At 40.3% G+C, this 25,361-nt stretch overlaps 2 protein-coding genes across 3 annotated transcripts in view; both read right to left on the minus strand.

Annotated features, from left to right (window-relative positions):
• Nucleotides 1-8,067, minus strand: part of TTC36 (tetratricopeptide repeat domain 36) — an 11,948-nt gene extending 3,881 nt beyond the window's left edge. For both annotated transcript variants that reach the window (XM_027835491.1, XM_027835492.1), the window contains exons 1-2: nucleotides 7,908-8,067; nucleotides 5,866-6,054 (exon numbers count right to left, since the gene is read on the minus strand). In XM_027835491.1, the coding sequence (XP_027691292.1) occupies nucleotides 5,866-6,054; nucleotides 7,908-8,031 (313 nt within the window). In that variant the 5' untranslated portion in view covers nucleotides 8,032-8,067. The remainder of the gene's footprint in view (nucleotides 1-5,865; nucleotides 6,055-7,907) is intronic.
• Nucleotides 8,068-9,288: 1,221 nt separating this feature from the next.
• Nucleotides 9,289-25,361, minus strand: part of KMT2A (lysine methyltransferase 2A) — a 52,721-nt gene continuing 36,648 nt past the window's right edge. Inside the window, exons 26-34 of the mRNA XM_027835588.1 lie at nucleotides 25,221-25,301; nucleotides 20,555-20,619; nucleotides 18,688-18,858; nucleotides 16,975-17,049; nucleotides 16,276-16,450; nucleotides 16,004-16,111; nucleotides 15,376-15,459; nucleotides 14,914-15,043; nucleotides 9,289-14,394 (exon numbers count right to left, since the gene is read on the minus strand). Of these exons, the coding sequence (XP_027691389.1) occupies nucleotides 14,119-14,394; nucleotides 14,914-15,043; nucleotides 15,376-15,459; nucleotides 16,004-16,111; nucleotides 16,276-16,450; nucleotides 16,975-17,049; nucleotides 18,688-18,858; nucleotides 20,555-20,619; nucleotides 25,221-25,301 (1,165 nt within the window). The 3' untranslated portion in view covers nucleotides 9,289-14,118. The remainder of the gene's footprint in view (nucleotides 14,395-14,913; nucleotides 15,044-15,375; nucleotides 15,460-16,003; nucleotides 16,112-16,275; nucleotides 16,451-16,974; nucleotides 17,050-18,687; nucleotides 18,859-20,554; nucleotides 20,620-25,220; nucleotides 25,302-25,361) is intronic.

Here is a 25,361-nt window from a genome sequence, read left to right on the forward strand (position 1 = left end):
AAAACTAAGTGCAGGCAAAAGGTTCTGACTTAAAAGAAGTGGGAGAACAAAAATGTACAAAAGAAATCAGTGAAGGAAAATGCAAACCTAACAATCATAACCTTAAATGTGAGTAGATTATATGTTTAATAGGAGTGTATATGTATAGCCTATATCAGATTGTGCGCTGTCTTGGGGAGGAAGGTGGGAGGGAGGGAGAGAAAAATTTAAAACTCAAAAGCTTATGGAAGTGATTGTTGATAAATGAAAATATATTAATTTTTTAAAATGTGAGTAGATTAAATAATTCAATAAAATGAGATACCTCCTCATCGAAAGCCATAGCCATTTAAAAATTATTTTAACCATCTGTACTTGAAAAATAAAATTTGTTATGAAAATGTATATTGCCTATATCATCAAATGCAGCTGTATAGAAAGTTCATTGAGGTAGTCCAAGGGATTGATACAGGTAATAGATATATAGATAGAAATGATATAGAAATAGATCTGGTTGTAGATATATCTTGTACACATATTCCAGACAGACAATGAGCTGAGTCCAGAATTGAATAGGAGGAGGAAATTGGGTCCAATTTCATTTGAGAAATCATGGGAGCCCCCCAGAGTGTATGGGGCCCTTATCTATACACATAATTTGATTAAACATGTATTATTGGCAGAGACAAGATGGCAACAATACAAAGCAGGAAACAATATAAAAATTCCAAATAGATCTAGAAAATACCCCAGACCAAATCCTGATGGGAAAATCTATAAAAAGTCACCCTGAATCATTTGTCCAGTGTAGGTCAGAATAGAAAGATAGATAGATAGTTCTGAGAAAACTGGGCACATGGTCAGACCAGGAACACACTGCACTAGGAACATTCCAGCACCCAGGAATAGATTATGAACAAGAACAAAAGGAGGTCCCAGACCCATATTGGGGCATTGCAATAGAAAAAGGTGCCAACTGGCAGCTTTGTGCCCCCCCCAACCCCTTCGAAGCCATAGGTCCAGGAGGGGCCAAGAAGGGGTCCTGAGTTTGGAGCAGAGTTCTCAGGCAGGAAGGCCATGGGAAGTGTACTAAGAAAGAAGGAAGTTCAGAAACCAGCAGCAGCAGTGTGGCTCAGACTCCAGGAGCAGAGCAGGGTCTCAGCTCCAGCATTTAGCCCAGTCTGCTGAGGAATGACCAGCGCAGAAACCCCAGACCAAAGAGGAGTCTACGATTCTGTCATTCTGAAATGACTGAGCTTCCTAGCTGGACCACAGGGGCAGAGTCCAGCAGCAGTCCATGGTGTTCATACCCAAGCCCAGGTCAGGAACCTACGGAACTCAGAGCAGGGGATTAGCAAACAGACTTTGTCCTGGATCAGACTACTTTGGGAGCGCTGAAAGCTTGAAGATCCCCAGCTGGTGCTTGAGATACTCAAATAACACAACACTCCATACCCTAAGAGAGCAGCAACAGGACAAGCAGAGACCTTTCCCCCAGAAATATGGCAGCGTCTAGTGATAATAACAAGTCTGAAGTCAGGGAGTAGACTGGAAGAATGGGCAAACTAAAAAAGAGCCCCACTTTAGTGAGCTGTCACGGTGGCAAGAATGCAGAAGAAGAGTATGACTCCAAAACACCTACAAACAAAGTCTTAGAGAAAAACACAGCTTGGGCACAAATCCAACTAGAATTCCCAGAAGAGATGAAGCAAGAGTTGTTTTTTTTTTTTTTAAAGATTTTAAAATGTTCTACAAATACAATGAGAATGCTTGAGGAGAAAATTGGAAAATAAATGAGAACTATTCAAGAAAGAATTGACAAGGAAATTCACACAACAAACACAAAACTTGCCTGGGGAAAAAACTCCCTGAAAATTAGAATGGATCAAGTAGAAGTCAACGATTCCATAAGACAAGAAATATTAAAACAAATTTGAAAGACTGAGACAATAAAAAATGTAAGGTATCTCATATCAAAAACAACTGGCCTGAAAAAGGAGAAAAAAATTTTAAGAATCACTGTACTAGCAGAATACCACGATGAAAAAAAACAGCCTAAACATCATATTTCAAGAAATCTTGAAAGAAAACCATCCAAATCTCTCACAGAGGGTAAAGGAGAATCAGAAGGAATCAACCACTCATCTCCTGAAATAAATCCCAAAATTAAAATAACCAGGAAATTATAAAACAAATCCAGAGCTTCTAGATCAAAGAAAAAATATTTTCCAACCCACCAGAAAGAAAGAATTCAAGTATAATGGAGCCATTATAAAGATCACACATAATTTAACAGCCATCATTATAAAGGAATAGAAAGCTTGGAATATAATATTCTAGGAGGTAATGTTTATAAGCTTCTAGAGAATACCCTACCCAGGCGCAGTGGATAGAGCACCAGCCCCGGATTCAGGAGGACCTGAGTTCAAATCTAACCTCAGACAGATAACACTTACTAGCTGTGTGACCCTGGGCAAGTCACTTAACCCCCATTGCCTCCCCAACCCCCCCCCCCAAAAAAAGAGAATACCTTACCCAGCAAAACTGAGTATGACGCTAAGTTTGAATCTTGCCTCAGATTCTTTCTGGCTATGTGACCTGGGCAAGTCATTTAACCTTTCTTTTCTTTTACTTTTTTTTTTTTTCACGACGCATTGGGGTGAAGTGACTTGCCCAGGGTCACACAGCTAGTAAGTGTCAAGTGTCTGAGGCCAGATATGAACTCAGGTCTTCCTGAATCCAGGGTTGGTGCTCTATCCACTGTACCACCTTGCTATCCCCACTTAACCTTTCTTATCCTCAGTTTCCAAATCTGTAAAACGGGGATTAAAAAGTACCTACAGGGCAGCTTAAGGGTTTCTCCTCTCATTCCTACCTCTTAATATTTTTTTCTCCTTATAAAGAGCATGAGCAGGGTTCTCCAAAGCATGCCTTCCCAAGTACGGGGGTCTCATTTCTTCAGTGCTAAGAGTAGTACTATGAAATCACAAAGTGCATTCAAAAGTGCCAAATTGCGTGCTACCACAAAAGCCCATCTTTTAAACAATACCACACTGAATCATCATGACCATCATGTTTTTTTTATTAAAAATATAATAAAAAACAATGGAAAGATGTGTATGTGTGGCAGGTCATATGTAGGCTACAGAATGCTAACAGAAAGATAGCTGTACACTGAAGATATTTTATTCAAGAATTAAGAATGCTTCAAGAGATTTGGAGACAGTGTATGCATACCCAAGTAGTACACTTGGGGATATCAAATGAACCAAAGGAAGACTCTTAACATGTTAATGTTAGTATTCATAGAGTTTATGGGAAAACATGGGAAACAGTCACGCTGGATAAGAAAGCACGAAGGGATTGGAATCTGCACCAGTGGAAGGAATGCCCAAATCAATGAAACCATAACTTGACCAAGTACCAATAGTGTATGTGACCAGGTAGATTATCACACCTTCTCATCCAGTGTGACTATTTCCCATGTTTTCCCATAAACTCTCTATGAATACTAACATTAATGTGGTAAGGGTCTTCTTTTGGTTCATTTGATATCCCCAAGTGTACTACTTGGGTATGCATACACTGTCTCCAAATCTCCAAATTAAAATTATATTGCTGGACTACTCTTTTTTAAAAAGTGAAAGAGAGGGGGCAGCTAGGTGGCACAGTGGATAGAGCACCGGCCCTGGAGTCAGGAGGACCTGAGTTCAAATCTGGCCTCAGACACTTGACACTTATTAGCTGTGTGACCCTGGGCAAGTCACTTAACCCTGATTGTCTCACCAAAAAGCAAAACAAAACAAAACCAGATATAATAAAAGAAATGATCTGGACTCATAAGGAACTTAAATTCTAACAGAAGAGACAAGGACATATGTAAGTAAATACAAAATAAATATAGAGAATAAATAAATACAAAGCAGTGTGAAACAGGAGGCACTAGCAGTTGAGGGACCAGGAGAAGCTTCATGTAGAAGATGGTGCTTGAGTTATATTTTGAAGGAAGACAGGCAATGAATAACATGGAAGTGAGGAGGTAGTGCACAGGCAAGAGGGTCAGCTTATGCAAAGGTACAGAGGAAATGGAGTATTGAGTGTGAGGAACAGAGAAAGCCAGTTTGGTTGGATGTAAGTATTGAGAGCTAAGAGTGATGTCAAATGAGACTGGAAAGGTCGATGGGAGCAAAGTTGCGGAGGGCTTTAAAAGCTAAACATAAGGGGCAGCTAGGTGGCGCAGTGGATAGAGCACCGGCCCTGAAGTCAGGAGGACCTGAGTTCGAATCCGGCCTCAGACCAAACACTTGACACTTACTAGCTGTGTGACCCTGGGCGAGTCACTTAACCGCAATTGCCTAAAACAAAACAAAACAAAACAAAAAAGCTAAACATAAAGGGTTTGTATTTGATTCTAGAGGCAATAGGAAGCCACTGGAGTTGGGTAGGGCAGTGACATGGTCAGATTTGGGCTTAAGGAAAATTACTTCACAGTGTAGAGAGTAAATTGAAGTGGGAGGAAACTTCAGGCAAAGAGACCAATTAGGCAGTTACTGTAATGATCTAGGCAAGAAGTGATAAAGCCCTGAACCAAGGAGGTAACTGAGTGGAAAGGGCTGGATCTTTGCGGATCCAAAGGATTGGGGAGGGATTTTTTTTTTTTTTTTTTTTACAAATCACTTTAAGCTTGAGCCTACTGTCCCCAAGGAAAAGTGTTCCCCTGATTCATGGGGATGTTCTATAATTTTTATTGCTATACCTTCTCAGTAATACCTTTTTGTAAGAGCCAATTGATGCCTACTGTTTGATTGATTCTAGAAGAAGAAGCATACCAGATGGGAGCTCATAGCAATAGTCTCAGTAACCCCATCCCATCAGGGTTACCTGACGATAGAACACTGAGGAGATATGTCATTAACCACAGGACACAAGTTTGAGTTGAGGTTGGAAAACTGAGTTCAGAAGAGATGCTATGTAGGTTAACTTCGTAATAATCCCCTTCATGTTCTCCGAGTTCCAGACAAACTAACTACTTGTAACCTGAATGCATTCCTTCTCCCTCCTTTTGCTTAGGCCATCCCCCCCATGCCTGGGATGTCCTCCTTCCTCACTTGTTGCCTCTTGGAATCCTTCTTTCAAGAAAGGAATTAGCTTCCTTCGAGGTTCAGCTTAGCTGCCGAGTACCAAAGAAAGCATTTTATAATCTCCCTAGTTGTTAATGCTTTCTCCCATCTCTAATTACTATATTTACTTATCCCTCTACACGTCATATTCTCCAGTAGACTATAGACTCCTAGAGAGCCAGGACATATTTTCCTTTTGTGTTTCTATTGCCTAGTATATTGGAAATCTTGAGAAGACAGAAGCAAAGTGCCCTAGTCTCAGTTAGTTTTCCATGGACCTGGAACCTAGGCCATTGGTGAATATGCTTCATGACTCCTTCTCTCTCACAGATATTGAAGGAATACAGAATTCAGAAGTGGCAACAAGTTATAGCCAAGTGTCCAAACTAGCTAGGGCAATGAGCAATGTCCTTTAGTGCCTGCTGCCAAAACCCAGAGTTGAGACTTGTTTCCCTACCCCACCCCAATAGAGTTTCTAAGTTATTTACACCTGACATAATTTACATAATTACATAACTTACACAAGTTTTTTTGCCAAGTTTACATACAAGTAGAGTAGCTGGTCCCCATGCCACCAGGCTTCTCTTTTCCAGGCTAAATAACCCTATCTCCTTTCTTCTATGGTGTTGCTTTCTGTGCCCTGAAACCCATCAGATCTCACCTCATATGTAATTGTCTGGGCAGCACCAATCCCTGGACAAATTTTCAGAGGGTTCTCTGGAGGTTAGCATCCTTGCCTTACCTTCCTCTCTCAAGATCTACTCACCTGCAACATCTCCCTGAAGTCTTCGGGCCTGGGCTCGGTTGTTATAGGCTGAGGCCCTGCCAGGCAGTAGGTTGATGGCCTGCCTGAACCTCTCAAGAGCTGTGCTCAGGTTGCCGGCTTCAGCCGCTGTCACCCCCTGTAACTCTAGGTTCTTGGCTTGTTCCAGCAGGTCCCCAGGGAAGCTGTCATCTGCCAGTGTGTGTGACCCAGGAAGCAGGGAAGCAGGGGGAAGAGATGAAGGGGAATCAGTCAAAGGTTTTGGGAGATCATGACTGTGGGCACTGGAGGGTGAGGACTGATCTGCTTGATTGATTGCTCTGATTGAAGTAGTAGAGAGGCATCAGTTTACTGTGGCTTATCAAGGGATCTTAGAATTTAGAGCAAGAAGCAACCTCATTTTACAGATAAGGAATTTGAGACACAGAGGAGTAGTGATTGACTCAACATCCCTGAGGTAGCAAGTAGGATTAACTGGGATTTTAACCCAGATACTCCTGCTCTAAATTCAGTGTGCATTCCACACCAAGCTGCCTGTCCTGTTCAGATTCAGCTTGAGAGCCATTTTTCAGGGTACATGTGAAGTCTTCCTGGAGACAGGAGTATATATGTGTATCTATAGATGGCAAAGGACAAAGGAATCTTATCCAGTAAAGTCCATGCTCTGATCTGGCATTCAAGGTGTTCCGTGCTCTAACTGGTTAATTTCACAGCCTCATCTCTTGTTCCTCTCCCACATGAAACCTCTACTCTAGCTGGACTTACTCATTAAACCAAGAACATACTACTTCCATTTCTGCCTCCATGTTTTTACCCAAATAACTCCCCTGCTTGAAGTTCTATTGCCTATTATCCCTCCCAATTATCAATATCCTGACCAACCTTCAAAACCTCGCTAAAATCCACCTCCATGAAGCCTTCCCAGGCCACTCAATCCTCCATGATCACTAACATCCTACAGTACTTACCGTTAACACTGTCTTGTATCATTACTTATCTTTTCATAAAGAGGTGGAAGTCTCCAGATTGTAAACTGGAAGGCAGGAGCCATGTTTCTGTATTCACTGGATCTAGCACAGTTCCTTGTACTTAGTAGATGTTTGTTTTTATTAACAAACGAAGTAGGGTGGACTCATTATAGTTTTTGGAGATGGAAAGGGAGGGATCTTAGAGATCCAGACTCCAATATTCAGCCTAGTACTGTTTAGATCAGTTCTCAAGATTCTTCTCTGGCACCAGATTCACCCCATTCTCCATCTCCCTCTCAAACATAGCATTCACTGCCAATAGCCCTTGGGGCTCCATAGAACTTAAATGGCCCAGTCTTTTTCTGAACCATGACAGAACTCTACCCCTGATGACTGGGCAAGTATACTCTAATAGGGAAGAATCGGCTTAGTAGCTGTAGATACACATCAGGTTGGGACTACATCACAAAGTTGCTATTCATGGCACTCCTTTGCTCCAGAGATTGGCTTCTTCCATCTCACCTCCACCTAACACAGATCTCCACTTCTACCAGGTAACATCCTTTTCCACTCTCTACTCCACTACCTTTTCCACTAATGATAAATACTGGCAAGGATGTGGAAAATGGGTGCCCATTTTTGCATTCAACTTTGGCCAGGTGGTTTGTGATAGTAAGAGAAAAAGGTTTCATATGTGTGAGGCTGGTCCCCAAGATGGATTCTAATGCTAGATAGTGGGGGCTCTGTGCTAAACTACACTGACAGCAGGCTAGGCACAATTTGACACAATTAGTCTCTAACTGGTTTCCTGGGGATTTCACACTAAGCCCTTGGATTAACAATCTCCCTTCTCCCAGAGAAGAAGGGAGGGCACAGATAATAAAAGGTGTCAAACCCTTTCCAGATGGGGGAAGCTTCTGGTCTAAATCCCAAATTTCTAGGCCAGATTTGTTGTAGGGACCACAGGACTCTAAGTAGGAATGGGACCGTAGCAATTTAGTCCAATCTTAGAATTAAGGAAACCAAGGCTCAGAGATGAAGTGACAGGCCCAAGGTTACACGGGAAAGAACTCTCACCTTCATCTTCCACCTGATTTTTCTCTATTTGATCTTCTTCAAGTTCCCACCCAGGCACATCTCCAAATGGGGTGTCTGGGCTGAAGATTGCTCTCAATACTGCTTGATCATTTGGAGTCCCCATGGTTAAGAAGAGCTCAGCCCAAGGCAGTGACCCAAAGATAAGAGTTGTGAGGGGAGGAAACTGGGAGGGGCTAAACAGCCAATCACTGGGAGGTAAACAGGACACTATTTGAAGACAATCCTTCCTTCCTCCCCCACTACCAGGGCCTTCATTGCAATGTGATCTATCCTGGAGTTAATGAAAGACTGGCAGAATGTTTTCAAACATTTATTCAGCTATGCCCTGCAGGAGGGTGACAGGACTTAAGGACATCAAACTTTAGGCTTAATGTGGTTTGGATGATGGCAGAACTGATTTCTAGGTTATTGGGAGAGTTTTAGTTACCTATGACTCTCTGGCATTAAATAGGATCACAGATATATAGGACCAGAAGAAATGAGAGGTAATTAACCCAATTATTTTATAAATAAGGAAACTCGAGCGAAAAAATGATTGACCTGTTCAGTTTAATATAGCTAGTAAATAACTGAGGCAGGATTTGTACTTGGCTTTTCCTGACTCCAAATCCTGTGTTACATCCACTGTGCCATGTTGGCTTTCATTCCACTACTTCTGGATAAGTTTTCCCCATTAGTGAGAAACACCAGTATTGTTTCTTCATTGCTTTTCATCCTGTGTATCTGGGGGTAAATCAGTAACAATCCTACACCTCTAATGCAATTATAATAATTATGAACTGTAGTTGTGCTTAGAGTATTAATTCACTTAATAGACCACAAGCTCCTTCTAGCAAATGACAATCTTACCCACTATTACCTTTTTCAGTAGGTAACACAGTGTTCTGCAAAGCAGTAGGAGCTTAATAAATATTTGCTGTATTAAATAACTGGAAAAAGGAGGGAGGATGAGCAGAATCAAAAGGAAATATTATCTCTTCTCCAATTCAGTTGCTTCCCCTGCAAAAAGGGAAGAGAGTTGAATGGGACTGAGTATGAGGCTTGGTAAAGCAAGAGGAGGAGCCCCAGGACGACAGATTTGCAAACGGAAGAGTCTGCGGAGGCCTTGTTTTTAAGATGAGGAAAGTGAGGCCGAGGTTGCCCAAGGTCATGTAAGAACTACGTAGCAGAGCATTATAGCCAGGTCCTTTGACTCACAACCCAGCACTCTTCCCCTGAATCACACTTGAATAGATATGGGGAATATTTTTAGTGATTTCCACTTCTCAAAAAAGGAAAAATGACAAGCACTTTGGCCTGAAGTCCCATACCAAACCTCCCAAACTATCCCTCTGCCGAAAGGAAATAAAGTTCCACTGTCTGCAGCAATAAACTTGACATGTTTATTAATTAAACTATCACTTAAATAAAAAAAAGTGCATAGAAAATAAACATGTTTAAAAACTCCTTTTTTTTTTACAACTATGTACACTTTTTACTTTTACATTCAGTCTTTCGTAGAGAGCTTTCAGCATTATTATTTTTTTAACTATTAAAGTATTTTCCTTCATCCCTGTCACAGGGAGTTAACACTGATGGACTTTAGACACATTCCTTTTTATTTTTTCTTTCCCCCCCTAAACCAGAAGCTTGGAAGAACACAAGGAAAAAAATAAAAACAAAAAGATCTGTTATACATGATAAAGTTAAGAAATGTCTTATTTCTGGAACAGAATTTTGTCATCTGTTTAGTTTTTGAAACAATTATTCAACTACCTGTATTTACTAAAGAGACTGTTGAAAGTTCAATAAAAGAAACACCACAAGTATATTTTCTTGGTTGATAGACAAAACTAGAGTACCTCAGAACAAGATACCAGGAAAGCACAGAACACAATTTTTCCCCCCTAAATGCAGGTGGTAATCCCAACATTCAAAACCAAAAATAGAGAAACAAGAAGTACAGGTACTGACTGGTAACATTCATGGGCAGAAAAATCCTCAGCAGAGAAGCTCCAGGTGACATGGTTTGTGCAATTCTTTCCAACCCCTGGTGTGGGCTGGTTGATGCATCCCTATTAGATGATACTTTTGCAATTTGGTTGTTTTTTTTCTTTTTTGCCTTTGGGGACCCAGAGGAACACCAGACTGACATTTTCCTGCCTCTGCTAGCAACTGTAACACAATCCTTATCTATAGTGTTAAGAGAGTTAAAAGCCATGGACTGATACTGAACTAGGCTTTGTTACATGGTGCATTACTATATTAGTTCCTATATATATATTTATATTTATTTGAAAATTCAAAAAAAACTTGCAAGTTTTCAGAGTGTGTGAAACCAGTAAGAAGTCTGGACTTGACTGGCATTCAAGATTCGGCACAAAACCATCTGCTCAATAACCTTGTATTGCTTTGAAATGAAGAAAATGAAACAAAGTTTACACTCAGCCCTTTACAATGACCCGCTTTTTCCTTTGAGAAAAAAAATTGTTACAAATATCCCCTTCCCTCCCTCCCTCCCCCAAATAAATTCAACAAACACCCAACAAGGTTTTGACCTTTAGTATTTTCAGATATTTGTGATTGAACAGAAGTCCTTTAAAAAGATACATTCATTTTTTAAAATCTATTTTTTTTTTCAATCAAGGGAGCTGCATGGTGCTTACTGAATTGGCCAGGGTAGGACAGAGGTAAGCAGGGTGGTGGACTAGATCCTGCACATGTCAATGAGTCTGGTTGAAAAATTAATAGTAGCTGCCAAGGCTTCTCTCCTCCAAACTCGTTAATGATCTGAAAGCTGGAGGGGCTGTGCTGGAGATCGTGGTGGTGGTGGACGGTTATGGAGGAGAGGCAAAAGGACCAAGAAGACCTGGCCAAAGTGTCAGTGCCATGCAGCCGCTCTGATACTGGAATAGTTTTCACTGGCTGCAATGGCCACCAGTTAATGCAGCCACAAGAAGGTTCTAGCAGCAAAGCTATTTAAGTGAACTGGCTCTCTCATGGAGAACTAACCAGAGACACAATTATTACTCCTCAGGGGCTTGGGAATTTCTGAAGGAAGCTTCTTGAAAGATTCTTAGGAATGACCCAATGCTGTTTGCTCAGTCTGAATTTCTGTGCTAAAATCCTCTGGATACTTTTCAAGATGAACTCAGAGGCATTTTGTGTTTATTTATTACTTAACCCCCTTCTTTTCCTACTTCTGTTAGTGACCCTCTTTCTCATTCCCATGCTGCTGAATTTTTGGCAATGGGCTCAAGAATGAGCTGTAGTCACTCACAGAGGGGCTTTCTCAGCTTCTGGGTTACCAGGGTGGGATTAGGATATAACTTTCTTCCTAATACCCAGAGTATGGTGGGAAAGGAATGAGAAGGGGGTCTCTCATAGTATAGCACTGCCTAATAGGGCAGCAATTAGGTCTATTCAGCTGAGTTCTCCCCATCCCTGACTGGCCTTTGGGTCTTCTTAGAGTGAATTCCTGACCCATCAGTGCATCAATCATTTCAGTAATAAATGCAGCCTAAGGTTTTTTTGTTTTGTTTTGAAACAAGAAGGAAAAAAGTAAGATTTACAAAAAAACCTCACACAGTGCAATAAGAAAGAAAATTAGATACTAGTGGAACCCCTTGAGTCACCGTATCTTGTCATGGACTGAAGAAAGAGGGAAGGTGAGATCTGAGTGGACTGATCTTCTCAGCCCACTGCTGGCCCCTCTCCATGCAGACAAGGTAGCCTTTGCCATCCTGTCCACAGTGCTGGCGAGAGCGATGGTGTTTCAGCAGAGCCACCAGGAGAAGTTCTTAAGGTCACAGGAGATAAGGGAGCCCAGATTGGAGGGCGCAGGCTGAACCATGGGTCCTGGGGCAGAGTACGCTGGGCTGAGTGATATTGCTTTGTTAAGTTTCCAAAGGGTGGACTTCTTGTGGCCAGGAAGAGTGTCCCACTGAGAGCCATTATTGATCCCCTGCCGGACTGAACTGTTTTGAAGCCCAGTAACCAAGACAGAGAGAAAACCTGTTTCTCTGTGAATGATCTGACTGTGCTTTAGTTCCATTGGGCCACCCTGGAAGTGTCTAGGGGGTCAGTAAGATTTTTTTGCAGATATGAGGACTTGGTGGGGAGAATGGAAGCAGAGATAAACGGAGGCTACAAATGAGGCAGATGGAGATGGAAAAATGTCAAGTTGCCTGCCATCTAAGCTCTTGTTTTCTAACTCTGAAGTAGAAGAGACTGGGGAAGTACGAAAGTCTGCCTCTTGCCCTGAGGCTGGAACCAGAGAAAAAGAGATGCATTTTGGGAAGGGGGTGAAAGAAGAATTGTACCAAGATAGTAATGTAGCCTGCTGGGAACTTTGTAGAGGAAGGAGAGAAGTGAGAAGCCCAATGTATTTAGGTGACCACCTTCCTTCTCTATAATCTAGGAGCAACCCAGGAAACAGTTACCTAAGTCAACAAGGCATGAACAAGCTTACATGATAAACAAAAAAAGTATACCTTCTGAGGGCAGGGGTTGGGGGGGTGGGAGAAACTGGACAGGAAAAAAAAATCAGACTTTGCGTGTACAGCTGAATATTTTCTCTAACTTCATCCTATGAAAATAAAAAATTATTAAAAACAGATCTTCTTTTAAATTAGGATAATACCACGGTTTAAAAAATAGCCTTGTCATAAGTGCTTCTCCCTATGAAGTGCTTCTCATAGAAAAATATACAAAAAATATTTACATTTATAAAACCTTAAATATTAAACTGTAAACAGAACAGAGTAAAATCCAATGACTTAATTTAACAGATTCAGGACACTGTCTTGGGGAAGGGGAAAGGAAAGAAGGAAAGAAGGAGAGAGAAGTCAGTCTGATGCTGCTTTGACCATGTTCTAGAGGAGGAACCTCGGCAGTAGTGTGATTTTCATCTGCTCTGACAAGAGATTTTGCACAGATGGTAGAGCTCCCTCAATGCATGGTAACCTACTCCCTCAGGGTCTTGCAACCTTAGTGTTCTGCCTTTAGCTTTCAATGGAGATTGGCCATTTAGGAATTTGGCCTTCCTATGTCTTATCAAAGAATAAATCAAAGTAACTGTATCCTAGCAATGGGGGCGTGGAAGGGGGAAGGATATCATCAACTTGGATATGAAATTCTTAGTGAGCTGCATGATTCAAATCCTATTTAAGTATTTTTCCCTCTTAAAACAACCCATGCTACATTTTTCTTTTCTTTTCTTAAATTTTCACTGGAGCTTGGGCTGGTAAAGATTCCTCCCAAACTTATCTATTTTTAGTGGCTTGTGTCCACATCTCCTCAGCAGTGCTTACTAGCTCAAAGGATTTTTTTTGTAGACACAAATCGTGCCCAGTGGGGTGTGTGTCCTTGAATAGAGAGCCAACTTCACCCACCACCCAGAAAAAATAATGGAGAAGTGTTGGGATGGAAGCCAAGAGAAAAGTGGAATGAAGAGAGGAATGGGAGAGGGAAGGAAGCTGCTCCTACTGTCAAGAAAAGTGACTGGTTGAAATAAGGCTTATGGGGGTAACACTCCCACTACAAAGCCTATAGGCAGGCTCAAGTGTTTGGTAATTCATTGGCACAACCCCAACACAGCCCTTTTGGTCAACAAAGGTGCTAGGAACCCTGCCTCCTGACCAGAAATGAATTCTTATGTGGGAGGGCGCTAAGGAAAAATCATTAAACATTTCTTTCAATCAAGAGATAGATGTAGGCTGGGCCTGGCCAGCCAACTCTGAGGTGTCTGACCTGTACTGTTTTCTCAACCCTGCTTGGCCACTCTGGCCACCTCACTAACAGTGCTTAGGAAATGAACCAAGCAGAGGCTGGCAGCAAGATACCAACTTCCCCTAGGGAGATGCTCAGGAAAATCCCATTTCTCCTGATAAAATCCTTCACAGGCTCTCTCCAGGTAAATCTGTTAGGAGCCCCTTTCCCCTCCTCATATTGGTGTGCGAATTCCAGAGGTGCCAGAAAGAAAGTCCATCACCAATCTTCTCTTCGTGACCTCACCTCTCACCAGGATTATGATCACACTGCATGATGTGAAGATGGGACACAAGGGAAGGGAGCTCAGCCATAATGGAGATCCCTCAACTGAGCCCACCTAATCCTGAAACCCTCGGCTGCTGTAAAAAGCCTTCAGCATTGCTCTGGGTGGCCCTGGGTCTTGCAACTCCCACAATGAAGAATGGGAAAAAGAGCAACTTTAGTTTAGGAACTTTCGGCATTTCTTAGCGCCACAATTGCAGGGCAGCTTATTGCTGGCATCCTCAATGGGGAACTTATAGTCATAAGTGAGTTCCTCTCCACGGTAGATCTTACGCATTGCAAAGATGACAATATGCTTCTGCCCATCAATGTTGATGACTCGAGAGTAGCAGTTGGGTTCGCATGAATGGTTGATAAATCGTGCAGCATTCCCATGCATGGTGGCATCCACTACCTCTGAGTCATCAATGCGGAACATGTAGCAGCCAATGCCCTATATGCCCAGGAGAGGGAGAGAGAGAATAAAGTGTTGGTTGCAACTCAAGTTTGGGACTTTTACCTTCCCCTCTTTTTATACTATATATGGCCCCAGCTAAAGCTGATTAAATCTGAATGCTGGTCAAAACCCCAGTTATGCTGATGTGCCTCTCCTGGTGAGCATACCTCAAGATGTTTCATGTAAATTTCACTACAGTGGTTTCTCCATTCAACTAGGAAGGCAGGCAAAGCCCTGAAAAATGTAGTTGTGTGCCCTTGGTAAACATCTCTAGGTTTCTACTAGGGCCCCCTCAACTTCAACTTTAGGGACACTGCATTTTTACCAGCCCCCTTAATTTCAACTCTGATTTCTAATCTGTGCTTATGCTGGCTGCTTGTGCTGAAATGTAGCTAATAGTAAGCCTTTTAAAAGAACATAACAGCATTTTCTTTTTCTTTATGTTATTCCACACTCATCTTTTCTCTTGCCTACAACAGGCGAAATGGGCAGCGACAGTGACAGAGTCTATCTCACCTTGCTCTCATAATACTTCTCTCTCTTGTCAGTCTGTATGGAACGGATGACGTTGCCTGCATACTCAATCACCATCTCACCTGCATCAATGTTTCTCTTACAGAACAGGCCCCGGCCATGGATGGGAGACCTAGGACATGAACAGAAACAAAAAGAGTCCCTTTAGCTGACATTCAATTAGCTGAAATTTGCCAATAATTCCACCACAATCTGCCAATGTTTCTCCCTCGGAGGAAGCAAAATTCAGATCTATATGCCTTACAGAAGTTGTTCTCTGTTCCTGATGAACAGATATGATGTGAAGTGGAAGTCTGAACAGTCAGTAAATTTGTTAAGCGAGGATCCTTTAGTCAGCTACCAAAAATAGCTGTAATTTGTACCCACTGCCATCTATAAAAGAACCCTACTTTACCTATTTGTTCCACTCTGATTTTAGAAAAGATTTCAGGGTTTCAACCATACCTGTAGACCCCAACTGCTTCCTTGGAAGTCTTCTTTAAGTGCCGGAAACGCATGGGCATGGGTAAATCCATGCTAGTCGCCCTTCTGAAAGACAGCAGGATATACTTTTAACCACACTTCTTCATGGAAGAGACTACTCTGGCAAAGTCTTGGACTAAAGCTCCTGGAAGACACAGATAATGACTATGTGGTTCTCTTTGCACAGTGTCTCGCATAGGAACATGTACAATTAAACACATAAATGCTTTCTGGCGATGGAAATGAAGGTGGTAACAGTGACTATTAGGGGGGTTTGGAAGAATCAAACAGAATCGACATCCTCACTGTACAGTACATCTATACAAGAGGATAGAAACTAATAATCAAACAAAAACACCAATTTAAAGTGATATGAATTTCAGATCAGCTTCACAGAATCAAATTTTCTGCTAATTAGCCACTGTTACCATGTCACTCATGTCTCAGTCACTCTCTCTCTTTTTTTTCTGTGCAACTCTGGAATTCTAATTAAAGCAGGTTATGAATTTTCTTCTATTGCTGTAGCAACAAGAGACAAATTTAGCATCTTTCTCTCATCCTACCTCCTCCCTTTGCCTTAACTTAATTAGTTTTCTATTTAATTGCTTACCTAGCTGACTTCAGCTGTACTTCCTCTTCTTCCTCATCATTTGGGTTATATTCAGGAGGTTGTCGATGTTTAGAAGCCAAGAAGTTAAACATGTCAAATGCTGATTTCCTGGAATCAAAGATCAAAGAATATTTAGAGGAATGCCTGAGGCAGGCATGCTGGAAATGAAAGTGATAGTTGAGAAAATCCCAAGAAAAAGATGACATCAGCGGCATTTATTTACAAACTAAGATCTGAAACTACTTTCCAAGCCATGGGTGAATGGCACTTGCCTCAGGTGGACTTCAGCTCTGGCTGACCCATGAGGATTCAAGGGGGGTTCATTGGCCTCCTCTGGTTTGTGGAATCGAAACTTATAATTCCGACAATGCTTGGCCCCAGAAAGCTGCTCAATTAGGAACACAACTGCATCATGAAGAATCCCTAGCATCTTCAAGCCATTCACACCTGCAAAGATCATAAGCATTACGGTTGGTAACAGGAAACTGTAATATTCAAAAGATAGCCAAACTACAGAAAAATCTTCCAAAGCCACTATAGAACCTGGACTATAAACAAAAGCTAGAAGCTGGCATTATATGTTTGATTAATAATCCTCCCTGACAAATTCAGAAGGACGTGATCTGTTTCAGTGCCACAGAGAAGGCTGGCCAGATTTTCAGCTCACTAACATCTTCATGAACAAAACTTGGGAAGTCCAAATGGAACACTAAGCCTAACTTTATAGAAAAGCAAACTACGTGGATATCAAAGCATACTCTAGCATAGAAAGGACTTCACATTTTTTCACAAAGGCTTACCCTTCCCTTTCACTTCTAAGGATTTTTCCTCATATCTCCTGAGTTACTAGAATAGACTAGACTTTCAAAGTATACTTACCTTGACACGCTTCCACATACAATCAATTATATATTGGTTCAAATCAACAATCTACTGGAATGTCTGAGAGAGGAACAAGCCAATAACTTTACCTGCAAATGAAAGCTGTTTTAGACGAGCATTGGATCGGGCTTCCTGAACTTTATCTGTCAATGATTTCCATGCATCTGTAATGATATTAAGGAACAGGTAAAAAAACTTTTTTTTTTTTGCTCTGCTTTTCTGGTGAGGCAATCAGGACTAAGTGACTTGCCCAGGGTCATACAGATAGTAAGAGTCAAGTGTCTGAAGCAGGATTTGAACTCAGGTCCTCTTGACTCCAAGGCTGGAGCTCTACCCACTGCGCCACCTAGCTGCCCTTGTAACAAAACTTTTAAGTACATTTCTTGTCATTTTAGTAGCCTGTACAGTCTTATATGTTTAGGAGCTAAGACAACTTGGGGTTGCTTTCCTTTCACCTTTAAGCCAATTTGGTATATAACCAGAAAGTGCAATGCCTACCAGAGCTTCTATAAGGGAAGACAGGGCAATAACAGCAGGAATGGAGGAAATGCCAATTCTACAGATTTCCCAAAGAATCTGTATCTCTAAGTTGTATGATTTCGGTCTTTAACTTTAGTGCCTGATAGTATTCACTTTATTCCTGTCCCTGCCCAAAGCATTCTTCAGCAAGTATATAACTTCTTCCCATCCTATAAACTAAGTACATTCTCCAAAGATTCAGTCCCTGGTCCTCTCTTCTCCACACAGACCTTCTACCCTGGGAAAGTTCATCTAATGTTAAAATTTTCACCTCTGTGGAGGTAACTCCCAAATCTATACCTGATCTCTCTCTCAAACTCTAGTCCTATTTTGTTAAGTAATGTTCCTTTCTATAGATCATTTAAACTCTGATTTTGATCCTCAACTTCTGGACACTGTTCCTTGAATATCTTATCCTCTCAAGTTCAACATTTGTAAAATGGGGATGGGGAAGGTTGCACCAGATGGCTTCTGAGGTCCCTATAAATTCCTGATCTATGCTATGTCCTATATTTAAAACTGAATGCATAATTTACCCACCAATAAAACTAGTTACTTCTTTCATTTTTTCTATTTGTACTAACAGTTCTCCCAGTACTATCCATCTTGCAAGCTTCTACTAGATTTTAGTAAAATATTGTTCTCTCTGTGGCATTTCCCCTATTCAAAAACATTTGATGGCTCCCACATAAAATAAACTACAAACTCCTTAATGTGGCATTCAAGGCCTGCTCTTTTCAATCTTATTACTTTCAAGAACAGCCTTCTCCTCCAGCCAGAATTATGGTGCAGTCCTTGTCTCCAGTATTTATCTTGCAGTCTTGCCTTGGGGCCTGTGCTCTTCTGAAAAGGAAGTTCTTCCCAAATTCCTCTGGAAGCCTATCTAAATCCTATGTAACTCTCAAAATCCAATTTGAGCATGTTCCCTGATTACTCAAACTCAAGATTTCTCCCTTCTCTTAACTTCTTCAGTACTTACTGTTTAAACCACTTACTTGAAATAAAGTCTTACATGGTTATTGTTTCCCTAACTAGGCTGTGAACTGGATGAAGACGTGGTATGGCCTGTGTCTTATGTTGCATTAAAAAAAAAGTCTCAACTGAGTAGCCACTCTTACACTGTTTTGAACCCTTACAGTATCCGTCATAGTGCCCAATACAGTTAGTACTCCATAAATATTAGTTGATTCACTGATCTCCAAAATCCCTATCAGGCTGAAATAGATTATGATGGTAGGATCTTCTGAACATTATGGCGCAGCCAAACACTTCAGGCCACATACCTTCAATACTTTCTGCACAAATTTGAAAACCATCATCACTTGATATTTCAAAAACAAGCCCTTTCTTTGGCTTTTTCTCTCCAATGCTTTCTTTCCGCTTCTGTTCTTGCTGCAACCAAAACATCAGTGGAGAACTGAAGTTGCTTTCCTCTTCTTCAGTCACTTTGGGTTCTGAGACAGAAAAAATAAAATCGGAGACAGACTTCTGTAATTATTTCCGCTGACAGTTTTTCCTTTTCTTGAATAGATTCTATAGGGATAATTGTATTACATCAGGTTCAAAGAATGAGTGGGTAGTCAGGTTATTCCCTACGAGGAATTAGAAAACTCTGACAATGTCCCAAGTCATAATGTCTGGGGATCTTCTCTGATTGGTTGCCTTATAACAAAAAGTCTTTCTTCTGTTAACACATCATCTATAGCAATTTCCAACCTTTAACTAAGGAGTCACAGAATTTCAGGAAATGTCCTCTGAAGCCTTCTTAGAAAGCCCATTTTCCTACGGAATAGCTCAAATTGTTAAGAAGTTTTTCCTGACACGAGGCCTAAACTTGTCTCTTTTCAACTCTAACACACTGCATCTAATTCTGCATTCTAGGATCAAACAGAAGTAATCTATCCCTTCTTCTACATAACACTCTTCAAATACTTTAAAGGCAGCTATGACATCCTTTCTGAGTCCTCTCTTCTACAGGCTAACCATCCCTAGTTTCTTTAACTAATCTTAATATGACATGGACATGAAGTTCTTCACCATTCTGCTTGCCCTCCTTTGGACACTTCCTAACTTATTTATGCCCTACCTAAACAATATTCCAGATGTGATCTGACCTGTGCATCTTTACTCTGGAAAAGTATTCTCTTACTGTAGACCAATACTGACTTAGTTTCCTAGGCTTCATATCACCCTATCTCAAATTGAGCTTGTACTCCATTAAAGCTTCCAGTTCTTTTTTCAGATACCTCTCCAGGCATTTCGTATCGTAATTCTGTCCTTCAGTGTAGGAACTGTTCTAATGTACCTTTATGTTAGTTGTAAATCTGATAAGCATTTCATCTATGTCTGTACTGAAGTTAGAGATAAAAATGTTAAACAGCACAGGGCCAAGCAGTGAACCCTGGGATACTAAGGTGGAGACCTCCTTACAAGTTAATGATGAATCACCAATGACTAATCTTCTGAGAGTCCAGCCTTTCAACTTATTAGTTGTATGACTATGGCTCATGTCACTTAATACCTAAGCCTGTTTCCTCATTTGTAAAATGAGAATAACATTACACCTCAGAGTTGTGATAATGAAATATGTAAAGCACTTTGCAAACTTGCAAGTGCTGTATGAATGTCAGTTATTTTAAAATACTACTTTACTGTTTTTTAAAAGTCTTTATTAATTAGCTTCTCCTACCAGTTACCCCCTTGATAAATTTGCCTGTCTCTCCCTCTCCCCACGTACATTTCATCATTTTACATGATTCCATAAAGTAACCCAAATGAGATTTTAATGAGTATTAAATAAGTCAATAAATTAACTGGGAAAGTATGTTTTTTATAATGAATTATCCTATATATGCACATGGAATGTGACTTCCTGATTTACTTTACCCACATATAGTGAGAATGAGTAAGAAAATGGTAGGTGTACATATCAGGTTTTAGAACTAAAAGCAGGTTCTCTTACATCTCTTGCATAATAATAACACTAATGAAGATTAGCTTCCTTTAGTCAAGCCACTTCACTAACTATGTAAATCTTACATTGCTATTAAGGCAGCAGAAAAATATGTCCAGGTATTTATTTTTGAGACTCTTTTAAATAATAGATAAGCCACCAGAAATATCCTGTTTAGTTGACAACCACATACTTACCTGCACTTTCTTGCTCATTTGTTGAATTCTGTGTTGGCAATTCTTCCTGAATTGCAGTCACTTGCCTAGACAAAGAGAAAACCAAATGTTAATATCATTTTTATTACAACTCAAAAATAACAGTATATGATAAAGCTTTGCCAGTTACACAAATCAATGCCCACGGTGGGGGGGGGGAAGGCCAGGGTGGGAAGACTTGATGTAACTTTAAACAGAATGTACTGAATAAGAATACTACATATTTTTATATACTTTACACTTTTCCAAATCATTTCACATGCACATTACCTTGTTCAAAGACAGCCAAATATTAGAAAAGTACAAAATATACAACAGTCTTTTCTGAAAGACTTGCTCTAAAATATTGTCCTTTTAGAAAACTATATTCCCCAACTTTTTTTATTTGACTATTTCAGGACAACTAAAAATTCCAAATCCTCATTTAAAAAGTTAAAAATTAAAAAATTTTTTCTTTACGGTCACAGTATTTAGAGGGAAAAATTGAAGGGAGGCTTATTAACACTTTAACTTCCAAACTAGTTCCAATTTAATAATCTGAGTTATAATTGAGTTATAATAATTTTCATATGAATCTTGCTCACTCTGACTTTTAAAATTAACAACAATACAACTGGAGCAGGAGTAGAACCAAGATGGTGGAGTAAAGGCAGGGACTCACCTAAGCTCTCCCAAATTCCCCTCCAAGGGTTAAAATAACACCTTAAAATAAATTCTGAAGTGGCAGAACCAACAAAAGGAAGGGGTGAAACAATTTTCCAATCCAAGACAATTTAGAAGGTCTATAGGAAAGGTCTGTCTCAGTCCAGTGCAGGCCATGCCCTGATAAGCCAACAGCAGGCCTTGTGGGTGATAGCTTCTGGAGCTCTCAGCCCACAGACAGTAAGTGGGGGTTGGACAACTGGTCAGAAGCAGATTACAGGGGACTCTCTACTAGCCCTGGGGGTAGGACACTGTTGCATTGCCCAGACGTGGTTCTGGGTCACAGTCCCAGGGTGAGGAAGAGCACTAGCAGGAACTACAGTCACAGTTCCAAGGTAGAAAAGAATGCTTGTGGTAGTTTGTAAACCAGAACGCAGGCCAGGAGGAGCAACGACCACACCTCTCCTCAGAGAACAGCACCGTGGAAGAACTGACATCTTACAGACCCCTAGAATTGGCTCTGAAAACAGCAGCACAAAAAACCTGAAGCTTAGGATAGTGCCTCCTCTACCTCAGGAGCAGAGCTCAACTTTAAAGCAAAGTTAGAAGTCAAGAAACAGGCTAGAAAAATGAGCAAACAACAAGAACCTGAGCATAGCAAGTTACTATGGTGACAGGGAAGATCAAAACACAAATTGATAAGACAACAATGTCAAAAAAGCCACACACAAAGCATCAAAGAAAAATGTGAATTGGTCACAGCCTTCCCCTCTCCCAAATTCCTGGAAGAATTCAAAAAGGATTTTAAAAATCAAATAAGAGAGACAGAGGAAAAACTGGGAAAAGAAATGACAGTGGCGCAAGAAAATCATGAAAAAAGAATCAACAGCTTGGTAAAGGAAGTACAAAAAAATAACACCTTAGAAAACAAAAATAGGCCAAATGGTAAAAGAGGAACAAAAATCTACTGGTGAGAACTCTTTAAAAAGCACAATTAGCCACAAGGAAGAAGAGGGATAAAAAGTTACTGAAGAAAAGAATTCCTTAAAAAGTATAATTGGCCAAATGGAAAAAAGAAGTACAAAAGCTTGCTGAAGAAAATAATTACTTAAAAATTATACCTGAGCAAATGGAAGCTAATGACTCCACGAGACATTAAAAAACAGTAAAACAAAATTACAAAAAGGAAAAAAAGTAGAAGAAAATGTGAAATATCTCACTGGAAAAACAACTGACCTGGAAAATAGATCTAGGAGAGATAATTTAAGAATTACTAGACTACCTGAAAGTCATGATCATAAAGAAGAGCCTAAACACTATCTTTCAAGAAATTATCAAGGAAAATTGCCCCAATATCCTAGAACCAGAGGGTAAAATAAAAACTGAAAGATTCCACCTCCTGAAAGAGATCTCAAAATGAAAATGCCTAGGAATATGACTGCCAAATTCCAAAGCTCCCAGGTCAAGGAGAAAATATTCTAAGCAGCCAGAAAGAAACAACTGAAATGTTGTGGAGCCACAGTCAGGATAAAACAGATTCAGCAGCTTCTATATCAGAGGATCAGAGGGCTTGGAATGGGATATTCTCGAGGGCAAAGGAGCTAGGATTACAACTAAGAATCACCTACCTAGCAAAACAGGTATACCCTTTCAAAGGAAAAAATGGACATTTAACAAAATAGAGGACTTTCAAGCACTCCTGATAAAAAAACCAGAGCTGAATAGAAAAATCTGACATTCAATCTGACATTCATGTGGGAAGACTCTGGAGAAGCATAAAAAGGTAAACACGAAAGAGTAATCATAAGGGACTCAATAAAGTTAAATTGTTTGCATTCCTATATGGGAAGATAATACATGTAACTCCTAAGAACTTTTTCGCTATTGGGGCAGTTAAAAGGAGTTTACATAGACAGAATACATGGGTGTGAGGTGATTATATTGAAATGATCTCCAAAAAAAATGAAGGGGGGAGAAAGAAGGATGCACTGGGAGAAAGGGGAAGGGGAATGGGGAAAATTTTCTCATGCAGAAGAGGGATGCAAGGAGGAGCTTTCACAAAGGAGGGGAAAATGGTGGAGGGTGGTAGGCAATGCTTGAACCTCACTAGCATTGGAACTGGTTCAAAGAAGAAATGCACCCACGCACGCGCACGCACACACACACAGTTGTGTATAGAAATGTAACCTACCCAATAGGGATATAGAAGGGGAAGGAGATAAGAAAAGACAGCAGGGAGAATAAGGGGAGGGTGGCATAAGGGAAGCAGTGGTTAGAAGCAGAATAGATTTCTGAGGACAGACAGAATAAAAAGAGAGGAAGAAAAAGACGATGGGATGAAGGGAAATTGTTGTTCAGTTGTTTCAGTCATGTCTGACTCTTCGTGACCCCATTGGGGGTTTTCTTGGCAAAGCTACTGAAGCAGTTTGCTATTTCCTTCTCCAGCTCATTTTACAGATGAGGAAACTGAGGTAAACAGGGTTTAGCTGACTTGCCCCAGGGTCATATAGCTAGGAAATGTCTGAGGTCAGCTTTGAACTCAGGAAGATGAGTTTTCCTGAATCCAGGCCTGGAACTCTGTCCACTGAGCCACCTAGCTGTCCCTGTAAGGATGTACACAGTTAATAATTTTAACTGTGAATGTGAATGCGATGAGCTCACCCATAAAGCAGAAGCAGATAGCAGAATGGATGAGAAACCAAAATCCAACAGTATGATGGTTTACAAGAGACACACTTGAAACAGAAAGATACAGAGTTGAAATAAAAGGCTAGAGCAGAATCTGATATGCTTTAACTGAAATAAAAAGAGCAGGGGTAGCAATCATATCAGACAAAGCAAATGCAAAAATAGACCCAGTTGAAAGAGATAATCAGGGAAACTGCATTTTGCTAAAAGGTACCATGGACAATGAACTAATATAAAAAATGTTGACAACAAGTTTCTCTGATAAAGATCTCATTTCTCAAATATATACTGAGTACAGAACTGAGTCAAATTTATAAACATAAGAGCCATTCCCCAACTGATAAGTGTTCACAAAGGATAGGAACATGCAGTTTTCAGAAGAAAGCAAAGCTATTTAAAGTTATAAGAAAAAAAGCTCTAAATCACTATTGATCAGAGAAATGCAAATTAAAACAATTCTGAGGTATCTATTACCTTCACACCTATCAGAAAGGATAAATGTTTAGATTGGATGAGGGAAAAATCAGTACATTAATGAACTGTTGGTGGAATTGTGAACTGGTCCAACCATTCTGGAAAACAATTTGGAACTATGCCCAAGGAGCTATAAAACTGTGCATACCCTTGGATCTAGCAATACCATTACCAGGTATGTATCCCAAAGAGATCAAAGAAAAAGGAAAAGGACCTATATATACAAAAATATTTATAGCAGCTCTTTTTGTGGTGGTAAATAACTGGAAATTGAAGAGATGCTCATCAATTGGGGAATGGCTGAACAAGATTGTGATAGAGTACTATTGTGCTAAAAGAAATGAGGAAGGGGATGGTTTCAGAAAAACATGGCAAGACCTATGTGAACTGATGCAAAGTGAAGTGAGAAGAACCTGGAGATCATTGTGTACAGTAATAGCTATGTTATAATGACAATCAACTGTTAAAGACTTGGCTATTCTGATCAATACAATGATCAAGGAACTCACGATGAAAAACGCTATTCATCTCCAAAGAGGGAACTGATGGTCTCTGAGTGCTAATTGGACTATAATTTTCTCACTTTATTTTTCTTGCTTTTTTTTTTGAAATATGGCTAATATGGAAATATGTTCTGTATGATTTCATGTGTATAATTGATATTATATGGCTTGCCTTCTTGGGGGTGGGGGAGGCAGAGAGAATCTAGAACACAAAATTTAAAAAGAAAAGAAAGTTAAAAATAAATTTAAAAAACCAAACCAAAGCAAAACAGGGTAAATTTTTAAAATGATATAAGCAGAAGACTATCTAATCCTACACTAAAGTCTTCTTTTCAGCTTACCTTGTAGACTGTCCACAATCTTTTTGTGATGATTGATCCATGTTAGCTGTATCCTGAACATCTAACTTTGATCCTGGAGTCCTGGAAAAGAAGTGTTTAGGACTGTTCAAAGAACCTACTGAGAAATATTTAGGTTAAACT

This window comes from Vombatus ursinus, unplaced genomic scaffold (assembly GCF_900497805.2).
Source record: "Vombatus ursinus unplaced genomic scaffold, bare-nosed wombat genome assembly UNPS02014816.1, whole genome shotgun sequence".
NCBI lineage: Eukaryota > Metazoa > Chordata > Mammalia > Diprotodontia > Vombatidae > Vombatus > Vombatus ursinus.